This window comes from Episyrphus balteatus, chromosome 3 (genome assembly GCF_945859705.1).
Source record: "Episyrphus balteatus chromosome 3, idEpiBalt1.1, whole genome shotgun sequence".
NCBI classification, from domain to species: domain Eukaryota; kingdom Metazoa; phylum Arthropoda; class Insecta; order Diptera; family Syrphidae; genus Episyrphus; species Episyrphus balteatus.
In genome coordinates, this window is record NC_079136.1 from 12,218,866 (window position 1) to 12,242,359 (window position 23,494).

At 29.5% G+C, this 23,494-nt stretch overlaps 1 protein-coding gene across 5 annotated transcripts; it reads right to left on the reverse strand.

Annotated features, from left to right (window-relative positions):
* Positions 1-243: 243 nt before the first annotated feature.
* On the reverse strand, positions 244-23,378 carry LOC129913553 (F-box/LRR-repeat protein fbxl-1). 5 transcript variants are annotated; one of them, XM_055992291.1, is made up of 7 exons: positions 14,501-14,680; positions 11,438-11,623; positions 3,864-4,188; positions 3,183-3,801; positions 2,958-3,125; positions 2,697-2,900; positions 244-595 (listed from the first exon to the last, which is right to left on the reverse strand). In XM_055992291.1, exons 2-7 carry the CDS (start codon positions 11,522-11,524, stop codon positions 460-462), a joined length of 1,539 nt encoding a protein of 512 aa, XP_055848266.1. In that variant the 5' UTR covers positions 11,525-11,623; positions 14,501-14,680; the 3' UTR covers positions 244-459. The 5 variants fall into 5 exon arrangements, with proteins under 5 accessions (XP_055848266.1, XP_055848265.1, XP_055848268.1 ...); XM_055992290.1 differs by lacking the exon at positions 14,501-14,680 and adding an exon at positions 12,174-12,304; XM_055992293.1 differs by lacking the exons at positions 11,438-11,623; positions 14,501-14,680 and adding an exon at positions 23,264-23,378.
* Positions 23,379-23,494: the final 116 nt, after the last annotated feature.

Genomic DNA, 23,494 nt, shown 5'->3' on the forward strand with positions numbered 1-23,494 from the left:
ATTTTTAGTGAAAATTAAAAAAAAAAAATAAATTTAAGGGTGATTATTATTGTACTATGTATTTTATAATATATTTAATAATCTTAGCCAACATAAAATTGAAAAAAAAAATAATGATAAAACATAAAAAAGAGAAAAGAGAAACAAAACAAAAAAAAAGTGATGATTTATTTTTGTCAAGTCTGAATCATGATGAAATCGCTAGCAAAACAAAATAATTAAGTAAAATAATAAAAAAAAAAAAACAAAACACAATTTTAAAGGATGAATAAAATATATTATTTAATAATACGATTTTAATTTATGATAATGTTTTTTTTTGTCATTTTTACAAAGAAAACAGTTATAACACATACATCATTTGTGTATAAACAAAAACATGAAAAAATTATTTTGACTAGAATCAATGGCAAAAAAGAAGGAGGAGATTTTCTATTTTGTTTTTCTTGTTGTGTCGTCTCAGTTGAAGATTAATTCGTTGTAATTTTGCAGCAAATGATAGGGGGATACCCGGCAACAGGTTGTTGTACGGACGACTGTGACACGATCGGCACGTTCGAAATTGGCTTTCACTGTTTCGTAATAGCGTCCATCACTGTAAACAGAAAAAATATTTTTGTGAAAATGGAACTTAGCCAAAATAATAAGAAATTGTTACAAAGTTCAAGGATACTATGTCTATTAAGTTTCTTGGGGGAAAAGGTAATTTTTTTCGTATTTAAAATGAGTACTTCATTAACGGCAGACGCAGTGGCGACGTTGAAAAAAAATCTAAGGACGTTATTTTTGTTTGATAAACATTTGTTGAAGTTAACTAGAAAACTTATCTTAAATCTGCTCTTAAACTAAAATAAAAATTGAAACCTTACTTAGGTAAACATTTACATTATGTAGGATGTAGGTTTAACTTAAAATTCTCAAGTCTAGCCTCTCCTCCATAGATTAAATAATTGAATAAATGACAGGCTCCTTGAGCATTTAGTTTCCTTATTAAAATTTTGAATTCCTATTTATCAAAGTTTGGCTCTTAAAGTTTTGAATTTGACGATCTTAGGCTCCATTAAAATTTAAGCATTTTATACAAAAATCTACCAGAGATATAATAGTGACAACCAATTCTCTTAAATTTTTTAAAACCCAAAATGTACCTACTCTGTGCTTCATTTAAATAGAAAGACAAATTTTACCTATTATAATAGCGATTAGCGCTTGGTCAGGTTATTAACTTTGTTTTGATTAAAACATGCAGATAATAACAAAGTTTAACTTTTTTATACATACATCTCGATTCTAGTAAGCCTCATAAGATAAGGTGAACTTTAATTTGTGAAGAATTATTTTTCGCAATTTTTTTTTTAATTATAGAAATCAAACTTGTGAGCTATGATCTGCTCCAAAGCAGATCACAAATTCGAAAGGTTTTATAATACCAAAAACCTCACAAAATTAAACTATCACATCCTCTTGTGAGGCTCTTGTCACTTGTAAGGTTTAACAGAATCGGTAAGCGGTTAATTTCTCATGCAAGACTTATAAAATAGACTATTACCCATGCTTTTGATATATTTATAAATATTTTGTTTAAATCTAACAGAAAGGGAGAAAAAATTCGTCTCACGGGAGGCGATTTCATTTTTGCTCTGATAGTTTTGACGTATTTGTAGTTTTCTGACCTATTCTGCTCTAGTTTTTATTTATTGAATAGATATCAGACCTACTACTAAACTAAAATATGGCCACTAAATTCATTGATTTTTTTTTTTTCGAATTAAATAGATTTCAAAACGAGAAGACATTATTTTTTCCATACTCTGTGTGACAAACAAAATGCTGCTCCAAAATTGTATGGAAAATGTCACACTTTCAACCAAAAGTGAATCCAATATAAATTTTCACAGCATCAGTCTATTTTGTTTAATTAATCTTATTGGGAAGCGATAGAATTCATGGTTTAGCCAAGCATTCAAAGGAAAACAATTACTAAAAGGGTATGTCTCCTTTTGTTCCCTACGCTCCTTTAACGTTACCTAGAAATGGTCTGTCGCGGTTCAAACACAGATCAGGTCGCAGGATGTTTGTGCGCCAAAACATTTACTTCTTGATCAACGATATAAAATGTGTTTAAAATTAAAGGGTCACTGTGGTGTATGAGTGATATTTTATTCTGTTGAACAAAGAATAAAAAGTAATAGAAGCTTTTCTATAGCTGGTAAAGAACGGAATCGTTTCACTTGATTGGCGTTTAAAATTATTAAGTAAACTTTTAGTTCCTAAAAAGTGCAAGGAACGGCTTTTAATCAATCATCAAACTGCGAGAGCTACAAAAAAAAAATCCTATTTGTGAATGTGTTTTTGCAAGTGGTGTTATTCATGTAATAATCATCCCGTTTTCTAAAAGATAATTTTGATACAAACCAATTAAATGTTTTTGATCTTTGTTCCTTACAAAAGAATTTTAATTTCAAATCTTTTTTGTTGTCTTTTGCTTGCAAGTTGCATTGCAAAACTCATACATTGAGTGTGTTATGCGGGTTAATGAAAAAAACTGCATTTTTAATGCAGTATAAAGAATTTTCCATGGCTTCTAGCGAAGAGCAGAAATTTGTCCAATTTCATTGGAATCGGGATTTTTGGAGGCGCATTTCAATAAAGCCTACTAAAATAATCTACTTCTACTAAATAAAACTAAGACTTACCTCAAAACCATGCACCTCAGTTTCAAGCACTTAACACGCAGCAAATCAATAGCCTTTTGACTCTTGTCAGAGAAACGTAAATTATCAGGATCCCATCTGAGTTCCAAACGCTCCAAACTGCCACAATTTGATGCAATATTATCCATAAGTTGATCAACATGAATATTAACTCCAAGTTTTTCTGAAGTTCCCATCACAAGAATCCTTGAAATAATTATATGAGCAAATAAGATTAAAAGCAATACCATGGCTTGTAATTACTTTGCATTAGTTAGCAATGGAAGAATGCTCATCCACAATTGATCAGTTATATGTGGCATTCCAGACAAACTACATGCAATCAGTTGACTTCCATGTCTAGACAGAAATTTCTGTAAACATTCATCTGTTAAATTGTCGGAGGCATCTAAATCCAAAGAGATCAAGGATCTTTAAGAGAAAACAAATGATAACTACTTTTCGTCTATGAATTTAAGATAAATCAACCTTGACATTCCAGACTCCATCCAAGCCTTGAGTACAGAATCAGTAAATCCATTTATCTGACCAGCGCACAAGAATTTCAAAGCTGGAATTCTAGTGAGCATATCGATCAAACATTCAGTAGACAAATCAGTGGCAGTTATGTCTAATTCTTGCAGAGCACACTTTTCCCAATCGGTCTGCATTACATACTCCGACTTTAGACTAGTTCCGTTCATTAAAAGGCAAGTAAGCTGTTTTGAACGCTGAATTAAAGCCTTCAAAGTTGAACCTGTAACTTTGTTGCAGAAATTCACAGCCAAACATTCAAGTTGAATACAATTCGAACTGAATGCATCAATGTGAGAGTCATCAATGAAATTAATGCCATAAAGATTGATCACTCGAAGATTTGGTGTAGCTGACTTGAGTTTATGCACATTGATGACTTCATAGATTTCTTCTTCCTCTTCTTCACACTTCTCATAAGTTCCAATCAAGTGAAGGACCTCCAAACCGTTGATGAAATTATAAATCTTTCTCATGAAACCCTCCATGAAGATGACTTCAGACAAGCAAATGCACATGTAACGCAACTTTGTTGGGAAAGCTTGCATTTCACTGAAATCATGAAGTTGCATAGCTAAAAATAAATAAAAGTATTTTTAAAAATTGTTTCCTTATTTCGATAGCAACAAAAAATACCTGTTGAGAAATCCAAAAGCATATGAGTAAGATTTGGGCACTTTGCTGAAAGTTCATGGAGAACGGTGTGTGTGATCAATTCGATGGGAAGTTCAATGTATCTCAAAGTTGGTCCGAAACGCACTGAAATCAATGCCAACAATGATTCCAAAGATCCGACATGAAGACCTGATACTTCTGGTCGCAAGGAGACATTCTTCCATAATCTGGTGTCATAAGCAACTTGCCTCCAACGACGGCAAATTCGAGCCAATCGACAGATCTCACGATGCGATAAGTAAGAGAAGATATGCAGCAGAACTTTATCGGGAAGTTTTTCGATTGTCTGGTGAAGAGAAAATTTATAAGAATATGTATAGTGTTATATTAAATTTAAAGAATATAATTTCAACTGACAAAAAGTTAGCTTTAAAATTTGTTGAAGCATTTTTTATCGTGTCGCCTCAAGATATTTTGATTTTGCAGTTTCATCATTTTCAGGCACTTATTGAAGGACGCTTGCAATAGTTACGTGAAAAGTGACGCGGCGATGTGGATTCTTCAATCAGGTTATTAAAAATTCTCGAAAGAAAATGTTACGCATACGCCACAGTGAACATATTTTTTAAATGGTAAATGTAATATATGTATAAAAGTAAATGTGTCAATTTTTTAAAAACTTAAAAGTAACATAAGTGTAAAGGAAAACCGATACAATGATGAAATGAAGTGTAAAAAGCACACAGTTTAAACATTGCAGCCCTCAGATTCGAGAGGGCAAAGGAAATACTATTGACCAAATCCGAAATGCTAAGTACCTACTTCCAAACGGGTGTCAGTTGTAAACCAATCTAAATAAAATTGGCATTTGGAAGAAGTTTTTGAAGAAATGGATGGTAATGTTCTTAATAAAACCTAAGTGATTTGCCTTTCCTTACTTGTATTTTCAACAATATTCATATGTCTGGATTGTGTATCCAAATCTTTGGATGCTAGCTAAAGTCATTTAACTTCTCAAAAATGCCAAAGGTTATTGAAGTATTACATTTGCTTTTAAAATTTTTTGAAAGGATTCTGTGTAATAGAAAACAGTCTGTCTAAATTGAAGACAGATTGTCTGATTTTCTGCCTTATACATAAATATCTGGTGTTCCTGAGGGCTCTATACTTGGTCCTGTACTATTTTCTATACATGTATTGAAAACTGCTCCATCCATATGTAAGCGGATGATGACCAAATGTACATGAGTTGGTTCTCTTGGGTTGATTGAGCTTGAATGCTGTTAGTGGTAATAAAGACTTAGAGAAAATTGTGAATTACTCCAAGTATTTTAAACACAAAAAGTTCTAATATCATTATCATTATGATTGTTCCTTGTGAAGGCTTTGATAATACAGATTTAGACCTACGAGTGCGAAATTTATTGTGCAGTAACCTACATTATGTTTATGAACCACTAGCTCGATATACGGACTATGCGCGGTAGTAAGATACACGGAGAAAAATAATGGACCTACCGAGAAGTGGGTTAAAACAAATGTGTTAAAAATAACGTAGTCTTGGTTAAAAACTGCGTAGTAGTTCTCGTTGCTAAAATCAACGTAGTCGTCTCGGTTAAGTTAAATTGTTTAAAATTACCATTTAGAAGGTTATTTTAACCGATCAACTTGTTTATATTGATCAAGAAACTCGGTTAAAATTTGAGATTTTAGTAAAATTTAACCGAGAAAGTGGGTAAGATTAAACAATTTTAAATAACCGAGTCCACTCGTGTAATTTTAACCGGGGTTGGTTTGCAGGTGCTATATTAACAATCATCTCTGTTAATTTTACACGAGTTTTACGTTGTTTTTAATCGATCATTTTTCTGCGTATATATCTTTTGAAAATTACTTAAGGTTTTTGCTCTTTGCTCTCAAATATATTGGTAACACATAAACCATATTACTGATGTTTTTATAAAACAAGATTTGATACCTTAAATCGATTTCATCAATCAATTCATCCTTGTTTTTCATTTAAACAACAATCTTTGGAACTCTTTCCCCAATAGAATTATACACGGAGAAAAATGAACCTAGTATTTTATACTAAATATGACTAATAAGGTAATTAAAGTAAAAAGCCCTAGATTTTAAGTAAATTTTACCTTACGTATTGAACATTTCTTGGATCCGTAAAGTAATTTTTACAAGAAAATTATGGTGAACAAATTAAAGTAGTATATACCTTACGAGTAGCAATATTTTCTTTACGTAGAGTCAAATATACCTTCAACCAAAAAAGTGTATGAATCTTTTCACTTTAAGATTCTAGTAAAAAATTTTTTACAAATTTAACTATTCTATGAATAAGTTTTACCTTACACTAATGTAATAATAATACTGAATTCTAGGAATTTTCCCCAAAAGAGATCAGTGCCCTCGATACATAGAAAAAAAAAACTCTTAAAGCTGTCATTGAAAAGTGCGCCATTTGTTCTCCATTTGTGTTGGATGTTTTTTTTTTGTCAAAGCTTTAAGGTGGCGAGTGCGGTATAATTACATTAATTCATAAAGAATTCGCAAACAATTGGATCAAATAAAGTCAATTTCATTTTTATTGATGATATTTGCCTAAATAAAATTGTCATCAATAAAAATGAAATTGATTTTATTTCATCCAATCTGTAATTAAATTACATGCCTTCCATAGAGAAGTTCAATTTACTTTAAAAATCAATATTTTCAGCCTTACTATAAGTAAGGTAAAATATTTGGAAATTTTTTAAAAATATAAAATGTTTTTATAATTTTTTTTAACTTTGACCCCAATATCTCTAGAATGGTTAGATTAATGAAAAAAGTTAACAACACTTTTTTTGTGGAGGAATCAATTTCCAACAAGAATATGTCTCGCGCGTTTGATTATTATAATTTTTCAATTTGTTACAAAATTAAGAACAAAATACGAATTTTTAAAGATTTTCTCGATTTTTGGACCTCAAATATCTATTTAACGGTTAGATAAACGAAAAAAGTGTATAAGGCTTTTTTTGTAAAGCGTTCAATTTCCTACAAGAGTATGAAAAGAAATTTGCTAAAAAGTCAATTAATAAAAAAATTATTTTTTTTTAGTAGAAGCTTGATGTAAAAATGGAAAATTGCAAAGCGGTGGACCTTCCCATTAATATAATGAGCTCATATTTGGTGTGTATATTCTAGAGGGGTCTAGCAATCGATTTTTTGGAGTACCAAATCAAAAAAAAAAATTTCGATTTTTTTGACATACATAGCTTTTTTTCATAAAAAATATTTTGTACAGAAATATAAAGAATGTATTAAAAATTAAAAAAGAAAGACAAAAGCGAACATTTTAACCTACATAATGTTAATACCAAGAGTTTCAAAAAAACATGTTATTACACTATGCCTTGAAGACAAACCCATTTAATTTAGCCTCATCTCCTTTGAGTTCTGAATAAATCTTATACATTTTCTTCCGATAACAGATTCATTTTTCGTTAGGTCTGGATTTTTTCATAGTTTAAATATAATTTTGTTTGGCCGATTAATTAACCATACAAAATATGTATAAATTAGGTACTCATACGCCACAGTGACCACATGCACATACTTTTCGACTTGTTTAGAGTAGATACAACTGTGCTTTTGCAGTTAATGCAGTAACTAAACCAAAAAAAAACATTACAAAAATAATGACTTTTATACGTATCTACTGGAAAATTAGAAATAGTTATTAAATTTTTTTAAATGCATACTAGAAAATAATTTAAAAAAAAATGTTTTAAGTAATTTTTTGTTTTTTTCTGCGACAACATTTCCAAACATTTCCAAAGAGTCTGAAAGTATAAAATTTTTTGAATAAATTGAAAAACAAACAAAATTCCCCAAACACATCTATTTAAAAATAGAAATCTATCGAGTATATTTTCGCTCTACTCCTGTATGAAAAATAATGTGCATTTGGTGTGAAATATTTTGAACAAGTGTCCCACTTTAACTTCTAAATAAATCAAATTACTCTATTTCAATATTGAATTAATTATTTTTGCAATTTCTTAATGATTTCTTATGATTTTTTACCGTGTTAGCAAATGGACTCCGGTATGTTCCGTCAGATAGGTATACTTGAGATGCTTCCACTGCTAATTGTCCCCAAATATCTGTAGATATATCCATTTTAAGTGATTTTTTCTTTTCTTAAAACAATTAATTATGTAGCACAATATATTTTTTTAAATACTGAAAGTTAAAAAAAATTTAAGAATATCAATCTTTTTCGTTTATACAGGCAAGAAAAATAGGTAAAAAATATATATTTTTTGTTTCTATTCGATTTTTTGACGGAGACTTTTTTCGTATTACTTCCGATTGTTCTTATGTAAAATTCGTAAAATGACTGAATTTACTTTTGAGAGAATTTTCCAAAATAACCCAACAAAACGCATGGGAAATTTTATTTTTAGCCTGAAGTTCAATAAAAAAGTTCTTTTACTTTGGCTGAATTGTCTCTATCGTGGCTGATCGCCACCGAGTGAAAATTAAACTGTTTGCACCTTTAAGAGTGATTTTGAGAACATTCAGCCAAACCAAAAAACTAATCTATTTCGATCAGAAGGAAATACAAAGATAATTGTTTTCTTTTGATGCTTTGTTTTTCGATACTGTGCTGTCAAGAAAGATTTAGATTGTTAAAAAGTTTTTTTTTTCGAATGGGTGTTTCCATTTGTAACAGTTTGCACATTAAATAAATCTGTTTTTTTTTACTTTAAAAAGTATTTCAAAGCCTTAGCATCTTATAAATTAGGTCCAGTTTCGGATAGAGAAGATCCAAATAATATGCAAAATTTCTAGCCGATCGATCAATGCACAACATAAATAAATACAAAGCCCTTGTTAAAGCTTCCAGAAAATGCGATAGAATGCCAACCCGTATTCGAATAGAAATTCTGTATGTTGCAAAATTCAGTATTCAAAATACTGTATGCCAAAATACTGTATGTCAAAATTCTGTATGTGCAAAATGCTGTACGAGCAAAATTCTGAAAGTCAAAATTCTGGTTGGTCAAAATACTGTATTTCAAAATTCTGTACATCAAAATTCTTTAAGTCAAAATTATGTAAAAATGCTGTAAAAAATATCGTTTTGATAATGTAAAAATAAAAAAAGTGCGCGCTCACTTTTTTATATTATCAAAACGATACGATACACCCACCGCCAAAAGTTTGGAACACATTAAAAAAAAAATTGATGAAAATCGATTTATCTAATTTATTTCTTAATTAAGTTATTGATTGTATCTTTATAAGAATATATAATAAAACAATATGAACAACTTTTGATCAGAAAATAAAGAAAATTTCCATTTTGTAACTTGGTTCCAAATTTTTACGCCTTTAATGTCAATAAAAACAACACAATTATATTCAAAACTAGTATTTTATCAAAATTTAGGAAATTTCTTGAAAAATACTGTATTGAAAATACAGAATTTTGCCGTTACAGAATTTAAAAAAACAGAATTTTGCAAGTCAGTATTTTGTTCATACAGCATTTTGACATACAGAATTTTGTATTTACAGTATAATGACATACAGAGTTATGGACTAACAGTATTTTGACCACACAGAATTTTGTCATACAGAATTTTGACAAGCAGAATTATGACCCGCTCCCATGGAATACAATGGGCGCCAATATAACTAACCATAAAAGACGTTTTAATATATGTTAATGATCAAATAATAACGTTACAATATTAACGAGAAAGTGACGAGACGATTTGGATTTTCATCAACCAGCTTATTACAAAAAAAATATAAATTATCAAGAAAAAAAAATGTTGCGCATACACCACAGTGAACATATTTTTTAAATGGTAAATTGAAAAAATGTATAAAATTAAATGTGTCAATTTTTTAAATGATCAAATAAGAACATCAAAATTGTTTTTTGGCAAAATTAAATCCCTGGAACGGAAAGGAGGGGCATCTTTTGTTCAAATGCGGAAATCAAAACCTGCAAGACAGCATCTTTGGAAATATACTATGTATCATTGCAAAGTTGCTGTGGGGAAAATTTTGAGCTTTATAGACAAATTCCCTTAATCTCTTGGAATCAAAAATCGTAGTTCCAGTAAAAGTGTCGCCGCCGCCGACGCGACGGGATTCGTAGGCAAGAATGGGAATAAGTGAATGGGAATAAGTAATAAGTACCCTTCAGTTTGTAACAGAACAACTAATTCAATTATGATTAAGATGATCTAAAGAGTCGTTGCCCAATTTATGAGAAGTTAAAAATGGGATATGTCACCAGTACCTTTACGTCTATAAGTTACTTTTTTACAAAATCAAAGCTCAAAATTTAGTAAACACCCGGTGCCACTTGAATATATTAATATTATTTATTATAATGTTGCAATAAATATACAGCAGAATATATTTTACGTGAATAGAAATAAAAAATCTAGATAAAAGTGATTAGATATTTGGTCAGAGAACTAAATATTTTTTGTTCAAATTTATGAATATATGTATTGTAAAGTAAAACCACAGAACAATGACTAATTGCGTTTATTTGAATCCTTCACAGTAAAATTAATCTTTGCATTTTCTGTGCATTATTTAACCAAACTAGAAATTAGCTGAGACCTAGTGCTGGTATGAGCTAAAATTGAAAATGCACTTCCAAAATCGCCAACCAAAAGTGTTTAAAGATTTTGGAAAGTTTTAAAAATTAATAAAACGATGAAAATTCGATGCGTACGTTCGCAAATCCATTGAACGTTAATTTTGACATTTAAAACTATTATGGGCATTAACAAACACGTTCTCATGAGTTTTGTTTTGCTTTATGAGATTACTAAACCATCACTTCACTAACCATCAAGCGGGAGCGGGTCATAATTCTGCTTGTCAAAATTCTGTACGACAAAATTCTGTGGGGTCAAAATACTGTAATACCATAATTCTGTACGTCATTATACTGTAAATACAAAATTCTGTACGTCAAAATACTGTATGAACAAAATACTGACATGCAAAATTCTGTTTTGTAAAATTCTGTACGGCAAAATACTGTATATCAAAATTCTGTAAAAGTGCGCGCGCACTTTTTTACATTATCAAAACGATATTTTTTTACAGCATTTTTACAGAATTTTGATTTACAGAATTTTGATGTCCAGAATTTTGAAATACAATTTTGACCACCCAGAATTTTGCTATACAGAATTTTGACTTTCAGAATTTTGTTCCTACAGCATTTTGCACATACAGAATTTTGACATACAGTATTTTGGCATACAGTATTATGAATACAGAATTTTGCAACATACAGAATTTCGACCCCTACCCCCATCAAGCTGTTGTCAGGCCCATTCTTCCCAATCTAAACAGGATCATATTATATAGTGAAAGCCCTTGACTTGGCGTCACTTTGGAAGAAATTCTACAGTTCCAGAGTCACAATTTTGTTAACATCGTTCTAAAGAAACTAATGTTTTCAAAGTTCATCTGATATTAAAGCTTTTAAAGATTTAATGTCAACCCAAAAGATCTCTGCTGCTCATGTTTTGAAGTTCAAAACTTACCAATTTCTCTCTTGACACAGTTCCCAGTCCATCTCTATCGATTGCTGAAGATGTTGTTTGTGCAGCAAGAACATTCCAATTATCCATATCTCTTTGTTATTATACTTTGTTTAGAAAATTTTAACCACACTTAGATAAAAAGTTTTTTTAAGAATTTGAATTTTGTGTTCAGTTTATTGTTTCATCCTAAATTTATGCACAGTTAATTCACTTGAAAAATATATTTATAAATTATAAGCTTTTTATAGGAGTACAACTTTCACCCTTAATTCAACAGGTTTCGAATTTTATTTCAAAACATTATAAGCAATAAAAGAGCTTTTATGGGATTTTTCAAATTGCATTTGTTTTAGTATGAAAATATGAAATGTACATGTGTATGCATTTTTATATATCAAGGCAACAATGCGTAAAAAGACTATCTTGATATTATTCAATGCAATTACTCAACATTCACTATAGAAAACCGTTATCCATTATGTGGATTGTATGAAGGTCCTTAAAAAAAACATACTGTATCACGTTTTTCGAACAATGAGGTAGTTATAAGAAACGCGTCAGTAAAAGGAAAATAGATACATAGGTAAAAGCAAAAGGTGGTTTTTAATAATTTCTTTTAAAATTTCAAGTTTTGTTGGCTTAATTTTCTTAAATAATACTTAAGTATGTTATTAGAACAAAGGCAAAATTTGAATCCTATCAAAATTTAAAGATGCAATGAATGAGCATAAATTACCTTGAAAGTGCTTTGTGAATCAGCGTCGTACAAACCGGCAGATTTAAATGTTTGCGTTAACGCTATAAATTGAGCTCCTCGTAATATTAATATAAAAAATCTGCTGTCAGAGCTCTAAGGCAGGGTTCAAAACAAAATTTAAGGAAAAGAAACAGTGTAAATTGTGTTTTTTTTTTTTTTTTTTTGACGTGTATTCTTATTTGAAAGTGTCTCAACAAGCATAAGAAACAACCAAAAATCTTCGAAAAAAAACTCTTGAAAAGTTCCAAAAAAACTTTAAAAATGCAGGTAATTTAGATTTTTTTGGCTTGGCTTTTTTCTATAAATTTGAGTTTTTTTTTTCAACATTACGAAAAGCCGCATTTTGTCGAGTTACGGCAAACGAATACGAATGTTGTCTCTCTGTCTGTAGGACAGGATAGAGCAGAGATCAGAAATAAATCTCAACCTTTTGAAAGGTTCCTTAATAACTCTTATTTGTAGCCATTTTCAATAAAGGTCATAAAATAACCTTTATTTTTAAAAAAGAAAAATTTCGGTCAAGGTCTGAGAAAAACCTTTATTTTGTATTTTTTTATGTATCGGTCAACCGATTATGGCTGAGAGAAAAAAAATAAATCTCATCTGCAAATGTATCAATTCCTAGAGACATGGGAGTGGTGCCATACGAAAGCTTATATTCTCAGCTACCCGATAGTGGTATAATCGGGTTTTTGGATTTTTTTTTTCAAAATTCCGAGAAAATCGCGTTTGAAAGTTGGGGTAAAATTCCCCGAATCTTTGAACGCTCCTGGAAGCTAAACCGCTTGAGAGAAATTTGGGTGTGATGCCAAATGATAGCTTGTGTCATGGGCCTACGCTTTGCACATTGTCAGATTTAAAAAAAATCATCTTCCATGTTAAACCGCCACATCATGCCTATTTTTTCAGAATCGGGCTTAACTTTTTTTTTACCTTTAAGTTCTCCCGGTTTGAGAACGCGAGCACCTACAAGGATGGGAGTTGTACCAAAATTTGTTTCATTTGTTCAAAATACCGAGATATAGCCGTTTGAAGTTGGGCGGGTGAAAACGCTTCTGGAAGCTGAACGCTTTGACCTAGATATTAGAACATCGGTCTCCTGAAATATTCGAAATTGCATTGATTGTGCTTGTCGTCCCAGTGACTCAAATCTCTTAGAAAAAACATCCTTTTCATATTTATTTTTGCAATATAAAGACATTCTTGACATATTCGACATTTTCCTTTGAATTGACCATTTTTGATTTATTTTCAGCGAAAACGGTTAAAGGTTGACCTTTTCCATTTATTTTTTTGTAAAAATCTCAACCATTGATTGAGAGATATTTAAAAAAATAAATCTCAACCGATAACCTTTATTTTTGATTTTTAAAAATAAATCTCAAATCTTAACCAAAACTATTTAAAGTAATGTGGCAACTCACAGAGAGAAACCGATTGAAAATAAAGGTTGACTGTTATTTCTGGTCTCTGGGATAGAGACATTGAAGGCCAATAAGGGTATGTTCGTTCGTTTTCGTATACAAAGACTTTAGTGCAGAACTTTGACACTAACTTCTTTCTAAGAATGCCAGCAAGAATTTTTTTAACACTGAATTTGAACTTTAATTTTTGAATTTTGTATTTGTTTATATTTTTCAAATACAGTTTTTTCATGTTTATATTGTATCCATATAGCAGAAGCCTGAGCCGTTCGGCCTGTTTGCATAATTGTGAATGCATTGCGGGATATTTTTTTTTTTTTTTCGAATTTAATAGTTCAATTATAAGTGATTATGTATGTACTTTTAAATAATAACACAAAATTAAAGCATTCGAATGACACATTTTTAAACTCAATTTAGACGTGAATCAAACTTATAGGTTTTTCTTTTTTTTTAAATTAATATTTCTGATACTTTTCTTCAACTTTTGCTTATGTAGCAAATCCAAACCTTACAGACCAAATCCAAATGTATTCTTGTTTATTTAATGAATGTACTTTTGGCTTAAAAATAAAAGAAACCGCTCACGACAATATGTTGAATTTCAACTCAAATAAAAATACATTAGTTAGGAAAACTATATTTCTGAAAAGATACACTTCATATTTTTATTTTTACTCTTTTTCAGGGGGTGTACGAGTACTGTAATGAACTTAAACGCACTAATTAAATTTCTATTTTAGGATTTTCAGTTGTTTTTCTTTCTTATGTATTAAATAGTAAAAATTGTAAAAAGTAAAATAATCAACTTTATTAAAAAAAAATTGTTTTCTTTCATTGATTAAAAAAACTTATAAAAACCACATATCACAAAAAACTAACAAATTTCAAGTTGTCAACGAAAATGTAAATTGAATTTCATAACAATCAATGCAAGTTTGCATCAATATCGATTTTTTGGCAACTGAATTAGATTTTTTTTTTTCAAAAACACGAAAAACCGAATAAAAGAACTATTTCAATTTTCAAAATCCATTTAACTAGATTTTCCGTTAAACATCTAGTTAGTACCGAAATTCCCGAAAGACTGAAAAATGCTTGCAAAAATTTCATCTCCGACTCATTTTCTAAAAACTATATACATTTGAATGTATAGAAAAAAAAAATTGAAAACTTGTCGAACTCATGAGCAGCATAAATTTCTTCTTGAATCTTGTTGAGGTTTTGGTTGCCCTCCGGATGATCATGTGAAATTCTTCACTTTTGTAACTTCTGCAACAAAGAATCTAAGAGCGGTTTTCTGTTGCTGCGAAAATCGACAGAAATTCTATAAAAAGATTCGAAAGTGCATAGCTTGTTAGGTGGCAGTCGATCGATGTAGACGCCACAGAACATCATGAGCCAATCGAAGTCGATCGTGAAAATTTGGCAAAGACAACGAAAGTAAAACGGAAAACAAATTGTATTTGTAGAGAAAATGTTCGGTGTTGAGGGTCACGCACGACTCACGACATTTTTTCCCATTAAAGTAATCAATTTTATTTGGATTTTTTTTTTCTTGTATTGATGTAGAAAGCCAGCTGCCAGGAAATATTTTAAAAATTTAAATATTTACAATCTAGCTCTATTGAGTTGTGTTGAGTCATTTAAAAATAATTTTTCTAAGAAAATTATTTTGTCGGTGTTTGGCGAAGAAGAATTTAATTTTGTATATCTTTCAGCTAAACATTAAACAATCTTAATAAAACAGTCATATTCAAAAAGATATGTGACATATTGCTAAAAATGACTAGTTCCTATATAGCTGAAACATTTTGTTAATGTGTTTTTCATGTACCTACACACATCATATATTATGTAGTTTTGAAACAAAAAAATATAGAGTTTAAATTGGAATTCTAAAATTTTGAAAATTCCTCCTTTTGCTTTCAATAATAGCTGTGTTTTATTTTCCTCGTGATCCAGATCAGATCATTAATTTATTTGCGAAACAATAACAGAACAAAATCCTGCTTTTGTTGTAAAGCTAATAAAAACGATGATCTGATCCGGATCACGAGGAAAATAAAATACAATTAATATATTGATCAGTCATTTGACTCAAAAAAGTTATTCGGAAATATTTTTTTGAGTTATGAAAATTGAATAACACTGGTTAACAGAATTAAATTTTTTTTTTTTGTTGCCGAAACAAAAATATACTTTTCTGAAGGTTTTCGGTGTGCTGAAGTCGAATCCGAAGTCAAAAAAAATTAATCAGCTCCCGTTTTTTAAATATTACCTACCGTTAGAACATGCAGTACTTCGGACCTTATTCTTTTATATAAGGAAAATTGTTTGAGCATATTTAGTAACGGTTTTTAAAAGAACTATTTTCCACCTTTTTAAATCTGTTTAAATCTTTCCGATATCTTTTTTACTGCCTGAGATATCCTCAGTTGTTTGGTATTTTTATAAACTTTATAACGTCATTATCTCCTTTTATGATGTATGAAGCCAAACCCACTTACTTCATTTTATGATATCTCGGACAATACAAAAGATATTGAAAAGATTTAAACAGGTATCGAAAGATGGAAAACAGTTCTTATAGAAACCGTTACTAAATATGCTCAAACGATTTTCCTTATACAAAATAATAAGGTCCAAAGAACTGAAAAAAACAGTTTTTTGCATTTTCCAACGGTAATATCTCAAAAACGGGAGCTGATTAGTTGTTTCTGACTTCGGATTCAAGTTCAGCACACCGAACACCTTTGGAAAAGTATATTTTTGTTTCGGCAACAAAACCCTTGTAAACCAGTGTAATTAATGGAGTAACTAAAGCTCAAAAATTGGCAATATTAAGGAACCCGGCCGAACAGCTTAGATTTTGATAATCTTTTTTTTTAAACGTCAATAATTAAAAATACTTTAAAGTCTATAGATTAAAAATTGCCGGTGTTGCCATTTTGATTTTTTAAATTTAATTGAAGATTATTGTGAACAAAAAAATTTTTTTTTCAAAAATTTTTCTTAAATTTCATAAATTAATTGATGCCAAAAGATTGTCTAAGAAATTCAAAAAAAAAAAAATACATGGAAGTGAGGGACAATCTTCCATCGTTCAAGCGATAGATGCAATTTTCTTATTAATTGACTTCAAACACAAAAAAAAATATTTGAGCGCAACGGCATTACCTACAATATTTAAATATACATTTTTAAAAACCTAGAAGCTTAGTCATATTTGTAAAATTAAAATTAAGTTAATTGAAGTAAGGGCTTTGAAAGAATGGTAACTGAACTCAGATTTAAAAAAAAAAAAATTATTGAAAACATTTTAGCATTTCGTTTTTAAAACTTTTTCGTAATATAAAATGGTTTATGAAAAAAATTAAAAAGTATTTTATTTCCGAAGAACTTTTTTAATAGAAGTTTTGAGAAAAAATGTAACTTATTTTTTTTTTAAAGTTCAACATCTAAAAATAAAATTATTTTTTATTCATTTAATAACCCTTACTGTTGAAAGTTAAATAGCAAAAATTTAAAGTTCTGATTTACCAAAGTCTTTGAGAAAATTAATTATTTCAATGCAAAAATTCAGTTTTTATCGAAAAACCCATTGAAATTGAAGTAATTTTTAATTTTTTTTCCAAAAGTGTGATATATATTAACTTTTCTGCTTCGAAATTCAACTTATAATATTTATAGCCAAATTTTTTTTTAAATAAATTCATATTTTATTAGAAAAAGTTTGGAAAAAAAGTCATTTTAAAATGTTTTTAATAACATTTTTTTTTAATTCTGAGTTTGAGGACCATTTTTTCAAAAACCCTCAATTAAATTTAGTGGATTTAAATTTAAAAATGTATTTTAAAATATTGTAGGCCGTTGTTTTCAAAATATTTTTTTTTGTGTTTCAAGTCAGATTGTGAGAAAATTGCATTTATCGCTTAAACTATGGAAGATTGTCCCTTTCTCCCTTATATTTTTTTTCTTAAATTACCTAGAGAATCTTTTGCTTTTGCACGGGTAGCAACAACAAAAGATTGCTAAGGATAGACAAAAGTTTTTTATTTGTTGGTTTATAGAGAATTCTTTTTTCTAAACTAATACATTTTTGACCCTTCAACAATAAAGATTATTAATAAACAAATAAAAGTAATCAATTGTTGTTGTTCACAGCATAAAATGTTTACTCAGTAAAATACTGAGTACCAATAAAACACGGCTATTGAAGATATGGTGATCAAACTTTAAATTGTGTATCTACAATTCTTGAAACATCGTAGCTCTTGACATTACAAATCTACCAATTTGAAAAAAATTACTTTGCTGGGGATTACAAATTAATTTATTTTTCTTTTTCTTGATTACTTCGCTCAGACCATGTGAAATATTGTTTTATTTTTCGGCAAAATGTTAATAAAACATTTTTTGAAGTAATTGAATAAAAATGCGTCAATATTGGGAGTATAGTGTTTTCAAATTCTGTGTACCCATTTTGATTGTAAAGAACTATGTAAATTAATAGTTATATTTAAAGCTTTGATTTGGATGATTTTTAAGATAACTTTGGGAAAGGTAAGTTCTGGATTTTCTTACTTGAACTTACAGATTCATGATTTACACTGTTAAATAAATTGAATTAGATCATAATGGAATTTGCTTTCTAGAACTGTAAACGTAAAGTAAAGACCGATATTAAGAAAGCCTCAGTCAGAGACTTTAAAAATAAAAAAATAGTCGTTCTAGAAGCCAATAGAATGTTTCCTAAGGTTTCGTAGGTAAAATAAATTTTTGTTGTTTTTCTTGTAATTTCACGCCAAAAGTACCTACCTATCCTAAAACCGCAGTTATATTGAAATATTTCAAAAACATGAAGTGCCAGAACAATTTTAACTTCGGAATCTTTTACTTACTTTAGGTGACTACAGGATAAATCTCAGGTTCAACCAACAAACCTCTCAAGCTTGGTCCATAGCTAGTTGTCTCCAGTTGCGCACATCAATTTAGTTGAGGTTGATCTTTAACTGAACGCGTCATTTAATAAGCACATGAAAAATGCTTAAGAAATTATGGTTTGGATCAATGCCGAATCTCCTTAAAGGGTTTGATGTTTTTGGAAGACAGATTATTTCTTTCTGCAATTATATAATACGGCTGCGTTATTCATAAAATATCAATTAGATATTGCCACTTAGAAATTCGAAATAATACGGTAGGGTTACCACTTAGAACCACCATTATGTGAGTTATGTTATTATATTTGAAAGTGGTATAACATATTAGTCCATTAAAAAATAAACTATTTAGTTAATGTTCAAAATAACAGCAAGACGGTTTCTCTTTTGTGAATAAAACAAAATATTGAGGTTATATTTTAACAGTAAAAATCGTCAAGTTGTTGTTTTTAATAATTGAGTAAATGGTTTTTTTTTTGGGAAAAGAATGCAAAATGTGACTTATACCACTTTCAAATATAACGATTCATGTTTTGTTTTCCGATGAATTCTTTTGAATTGGATCACAAGGAGGCCTTGGTTCACAAGCAGAACCTTCAAATATGGATCTATCTTTCTATAGTGAGTCCTTAAAAATTCATTATTCTAATCAATTGCATCTATAATTTAGAGTTTCATAGATACATAATGTACCTTTTTCGAAGGAATTCTGAGATTGTTTTTTTTTTCGGGATTTTTAGCAGGTTCAATTAACCTTATGTAGCCGTTTCGAAAAAAAAAACATTTTCTGTTGAATTTGATTTTTTTTTTTTCAAATCGGTTCGGTCTCAAGGGTTCGTTTTAAAATTTCAAATTCTTATTTTTTTTTTGTTTCAATAATTTTTTTCGTTTTTGACGAAGAACTGTTAAAATAAAACAGAACATCACTGACACACCCTAAGAAATAAGAAAATATGTAATTTCTTCGTGGCCACTTGCCATAAAATGCTGAAATGTTTATATGTACAATAAATATGTTTTTTGTTTTTTCCTTTTTAATTCAAATAAATGCATTGTTTCAATTTAAAATCTCCCGGTGACGCTAAACAAACACGACAAGACGAACAAGACCACATTTACTCTCAAAAAGATGTATTTTTAATGATTTATTTGGATTTCATTGTGTAATAGCAGACTCACATGTTTTCTTTTCGAACCTAAATAAAATGTATGCCGGCTCGGCCGGCAACCAACAACGCAGCCGGGCAGTCATATGCCTAAAATGTTTGTTCTTCATACTTTTATATTTTTGGCAAATTGATAGAAATTTTAAGTTGATTTGCCTTCATAAAAGATTATTCTTTAAATAGTATGAATATCATTTGGTATGATATAGAATTTTAATTGGTTCTTTGATCAATATCAAAAAAAAATGTTTTTACTGGAAATTATCATTTCTTTGAACTTTAATCAGCTGACAAGGAGTGAAAGTTAGTCACTAATGCCATTTATTCTATATTGATGATTTAGAAGACTGAGCATCTTAAAGGTAGAGTAGTTTTCTTTTGGGAGAAGAATTAAACAACTTTTATGTTTAGTAATGAAAAAATTATAATTTTAATTATTTACATATTTTTATTGTTATTAATTTAAAAAAAAGTATATTAAATATTTCACAAAAAGAAAAAATATCATCGTCCAAGTTCTAGAATAATTATCCCAAAGATGTTCTTAATTGCTTTTATCTGATAGCTGACTTTTGATTTCTTCAAGGTTCTTAACTCTAATGCGATCAATTCCCATTGCATCGCGTAGTCTTTTTAAATCATCTTCACTACGTCCCAGAAGTCTTAACTTACGTTCAGCTCTGTCAATTAAACATCTTAAGGTTTGCAGGGATAACACATTTCCACTTAATTGCTTGGTTAGGAACTGATGTCGCAGCTTACAATCCACTTGATTTATCGTATTTATCATTTGACACTTTGTATCCGGTGATAATCTAGATGAAGTTTCTTCCTGAACCCAAGGTATTGGAATTGGAGTTTCATTCAGATTTTCATCAACATAGATCTCTTCATTGGCTCGGTATCTATTTTCAATATTTTGTATTTCCTTTTCGATTACTGGGTTAACAATTTCTGGTGTTAGATCACGGTAATTACTGTCAAATGCTTCTGGATCAACTGGTACTATTTTACTTGTTAAGTTATATTTTTTGTAGATAGCTTCGTGTAGACGCTTTTGCCTTCGAGGTACCATTTTTATCTGTTGTGGAAAATAATGTCACTGTTTCGTATGTGGAAGTCTTAATACTGATTTTCACACGACTGCGTGAGTGTGCTTTATATCCAAAATATCTATAGAAGTATAGATATCTTCTCCCTCTTCTAAGCTCTTAATTAGGTAAGGTTTATTACAACATTACCACCATATCATCACACATACTATTCCTTGAAAATACTTGGAACTCAGAACAGGTAGCCGTTCTTTATGTTTTTCAAATGTGTTTTGGGAATTGTTCATATTTTGTATTTACCCGTAGAATATACTGAGAGTCATAAAAGTTAATCATTTTCATTTAAGGGTAAATATGTCTCGCTTGATGTGTTTATACCTACTTTAAGATATAAAAAATACTTGTGGATCTAGAGTATTTATAATTGATATTTAATAATAATTCATTCTTAGTTGTATGTTCCGTATATATTTTGCGGCAAATGTAGAATGTTTAACCGAATACGTCGTAGATTTGTGGAATATTATATCCAATACTGATACAATACTGCAGGCAAATCTCAAAACTGCTGAACTAAAATTACAAGACCTAACTTCAAGGCATTTTAAATTTGTGTTGAAATTCATGTCCAGAAAAAAACATTAGAAAATCCATTTTTTAGTTGCTATTTCTTTTCATTTAAAATAAATACAGACTTATTGTGTTAAGACTGATAAATTATCCAATTATGAATTTGACTACAGTGGGGCACGCACTTGTAACTTTCAAATAGGAAACTAGATATCTGATGAAGTTTTTGTTTTTTTTTAGAAAATCGGCAGGTCAAGATCTTCGAAAATCAGTGGTTTAATTAGTTCAAAGGTGGATCATTAATCTATTAATTATTTATTTTAGTATTATTTTCAATTAATTTTTGTTGGTTTTCAAAACAAAAATAGATGCTTTTTGATCAAAACCAATACATTTTTAAGTTTTGGTAAGCCCCATACCTAAGACATAATATGTATTTAAGAAGAAACCTAGTGTTCAGAAAATTTTAATTTTTTGTTAATAGTTTAAAAAAAATTAAAAGGAATTTGATATAAATTTTACAAAATAATGTGTAGGTGGGTCTCAAGATAATCTCCAAATGACCAAAATGGGACATTTTTCTCAAAAAAGATTTTATTTAAAATAAAATGTGTACTCTCGTCCTTTTCTATTTCTGACTTTTTCGTAAACGACTTAACCGATTTTAACGAACATTTTTCTGCAGAAACGTTCATAGTATTTAGTACTAAAATTAAGAAATTTCTTTAAATTATTTTTGGTTTTTTTAAATCAAATTTTTTTTGAAAAATATTTTTTTTTAACGCATTAAGAACTTTTTGGAAACTATGTTTTTATATGTCTATTAAAAATCACATAGCAACATTTGTATTGAAAACGGAAATTTTTTTATATGCAAAAAACTTGATTTTTCAAAACAACTCCAAGCATGCTTGTAGGTACCTCGTTTTAAGATTAAACCATTTAAAATAATGTTTTTGTAATTTGTAAAACACATCTCATATTATTTCTTTAAGTTTATAGGTATTCATTTTTGTATAAAAAATTCTTTTATAATTATTTATTGCTATAGTAAAAAAAAGAGTCTATGGAATATTTTTGAAAATTCCGTCGGTATGTGTGCTCATTTTGAAAAAAAGTGTCACGAATGTTAGAATGTAACTACTCCCTAATATAAGGAATTTAGTTTTGTAATGAATTTATAACGTGGAGATGTGTTGAAATTTTCAAATAAACTTATCGCATGAGCAAGAATAATCTAAAGACTGAATGCGATGGGAAAATGATTTTTTTACTTTTTTTATTTTTATTTTATTAAAAAAAATGTATCTGTTGATTTTTTTATCCATTTTCTTTTTATTTCGTCACTATGCGTAAATGGTTTCACGAACGATGAACGTACATACGAGTTCATACACAAACACAGACATTTGTCTTAAAAACGTCGGGCTTGTAAAAACGGCTGAGACTGAGACATTCATGCCTATTACCGAAGACGCAGTGATTCACTCCCCGGGAATCTACTCGATCCGCAACCGAATCAAATTTCAATCCGTGAACTCCCCGGCATGAACTGTATTATCGATCCACGAAAACACTCTAAACTACTTACCGTCATAAGACATTGTTGACACTTACATAGTCAAATGTCATTCTATCAGTTCCGCACCGGCGGATTCGGTAATACGAAATCTTGTAAAAGTGACTCTCACTCCCGCCGCATTGCATCTGCGTCTTCGATAATAGGCATGATTGTTTAATTGGGCTATGTCTATAGCCGATCTAAATTCAGCATAAATATAGTGAGATTACGCTTACAAAGTATATCCTCCAAATCACTACAGATATTTTTATTAATCTGGATTTGAAGATAGTAAACTAAAAATGCGGGTACCATTTTCTTTTTTAATTCAAAATCATTTTAAAACTTACTAGATCACTAACGTATTTAACTCCTTTAGTAATCTCCATGATGATGTATTACTTTTCAAATCCTTCCAAATTGTTAATATAATCAGGTACTACTATTTAACACACATTAAAATTAATACGTTTCTATTAATTTTGGATTTTCTCTTTTTTTTTTAACTATTTTAACAACACCGCAGAAAATTTAAATATTTTAAGTTAAATCTAATTAAACACTGTTCACATATGTACTTA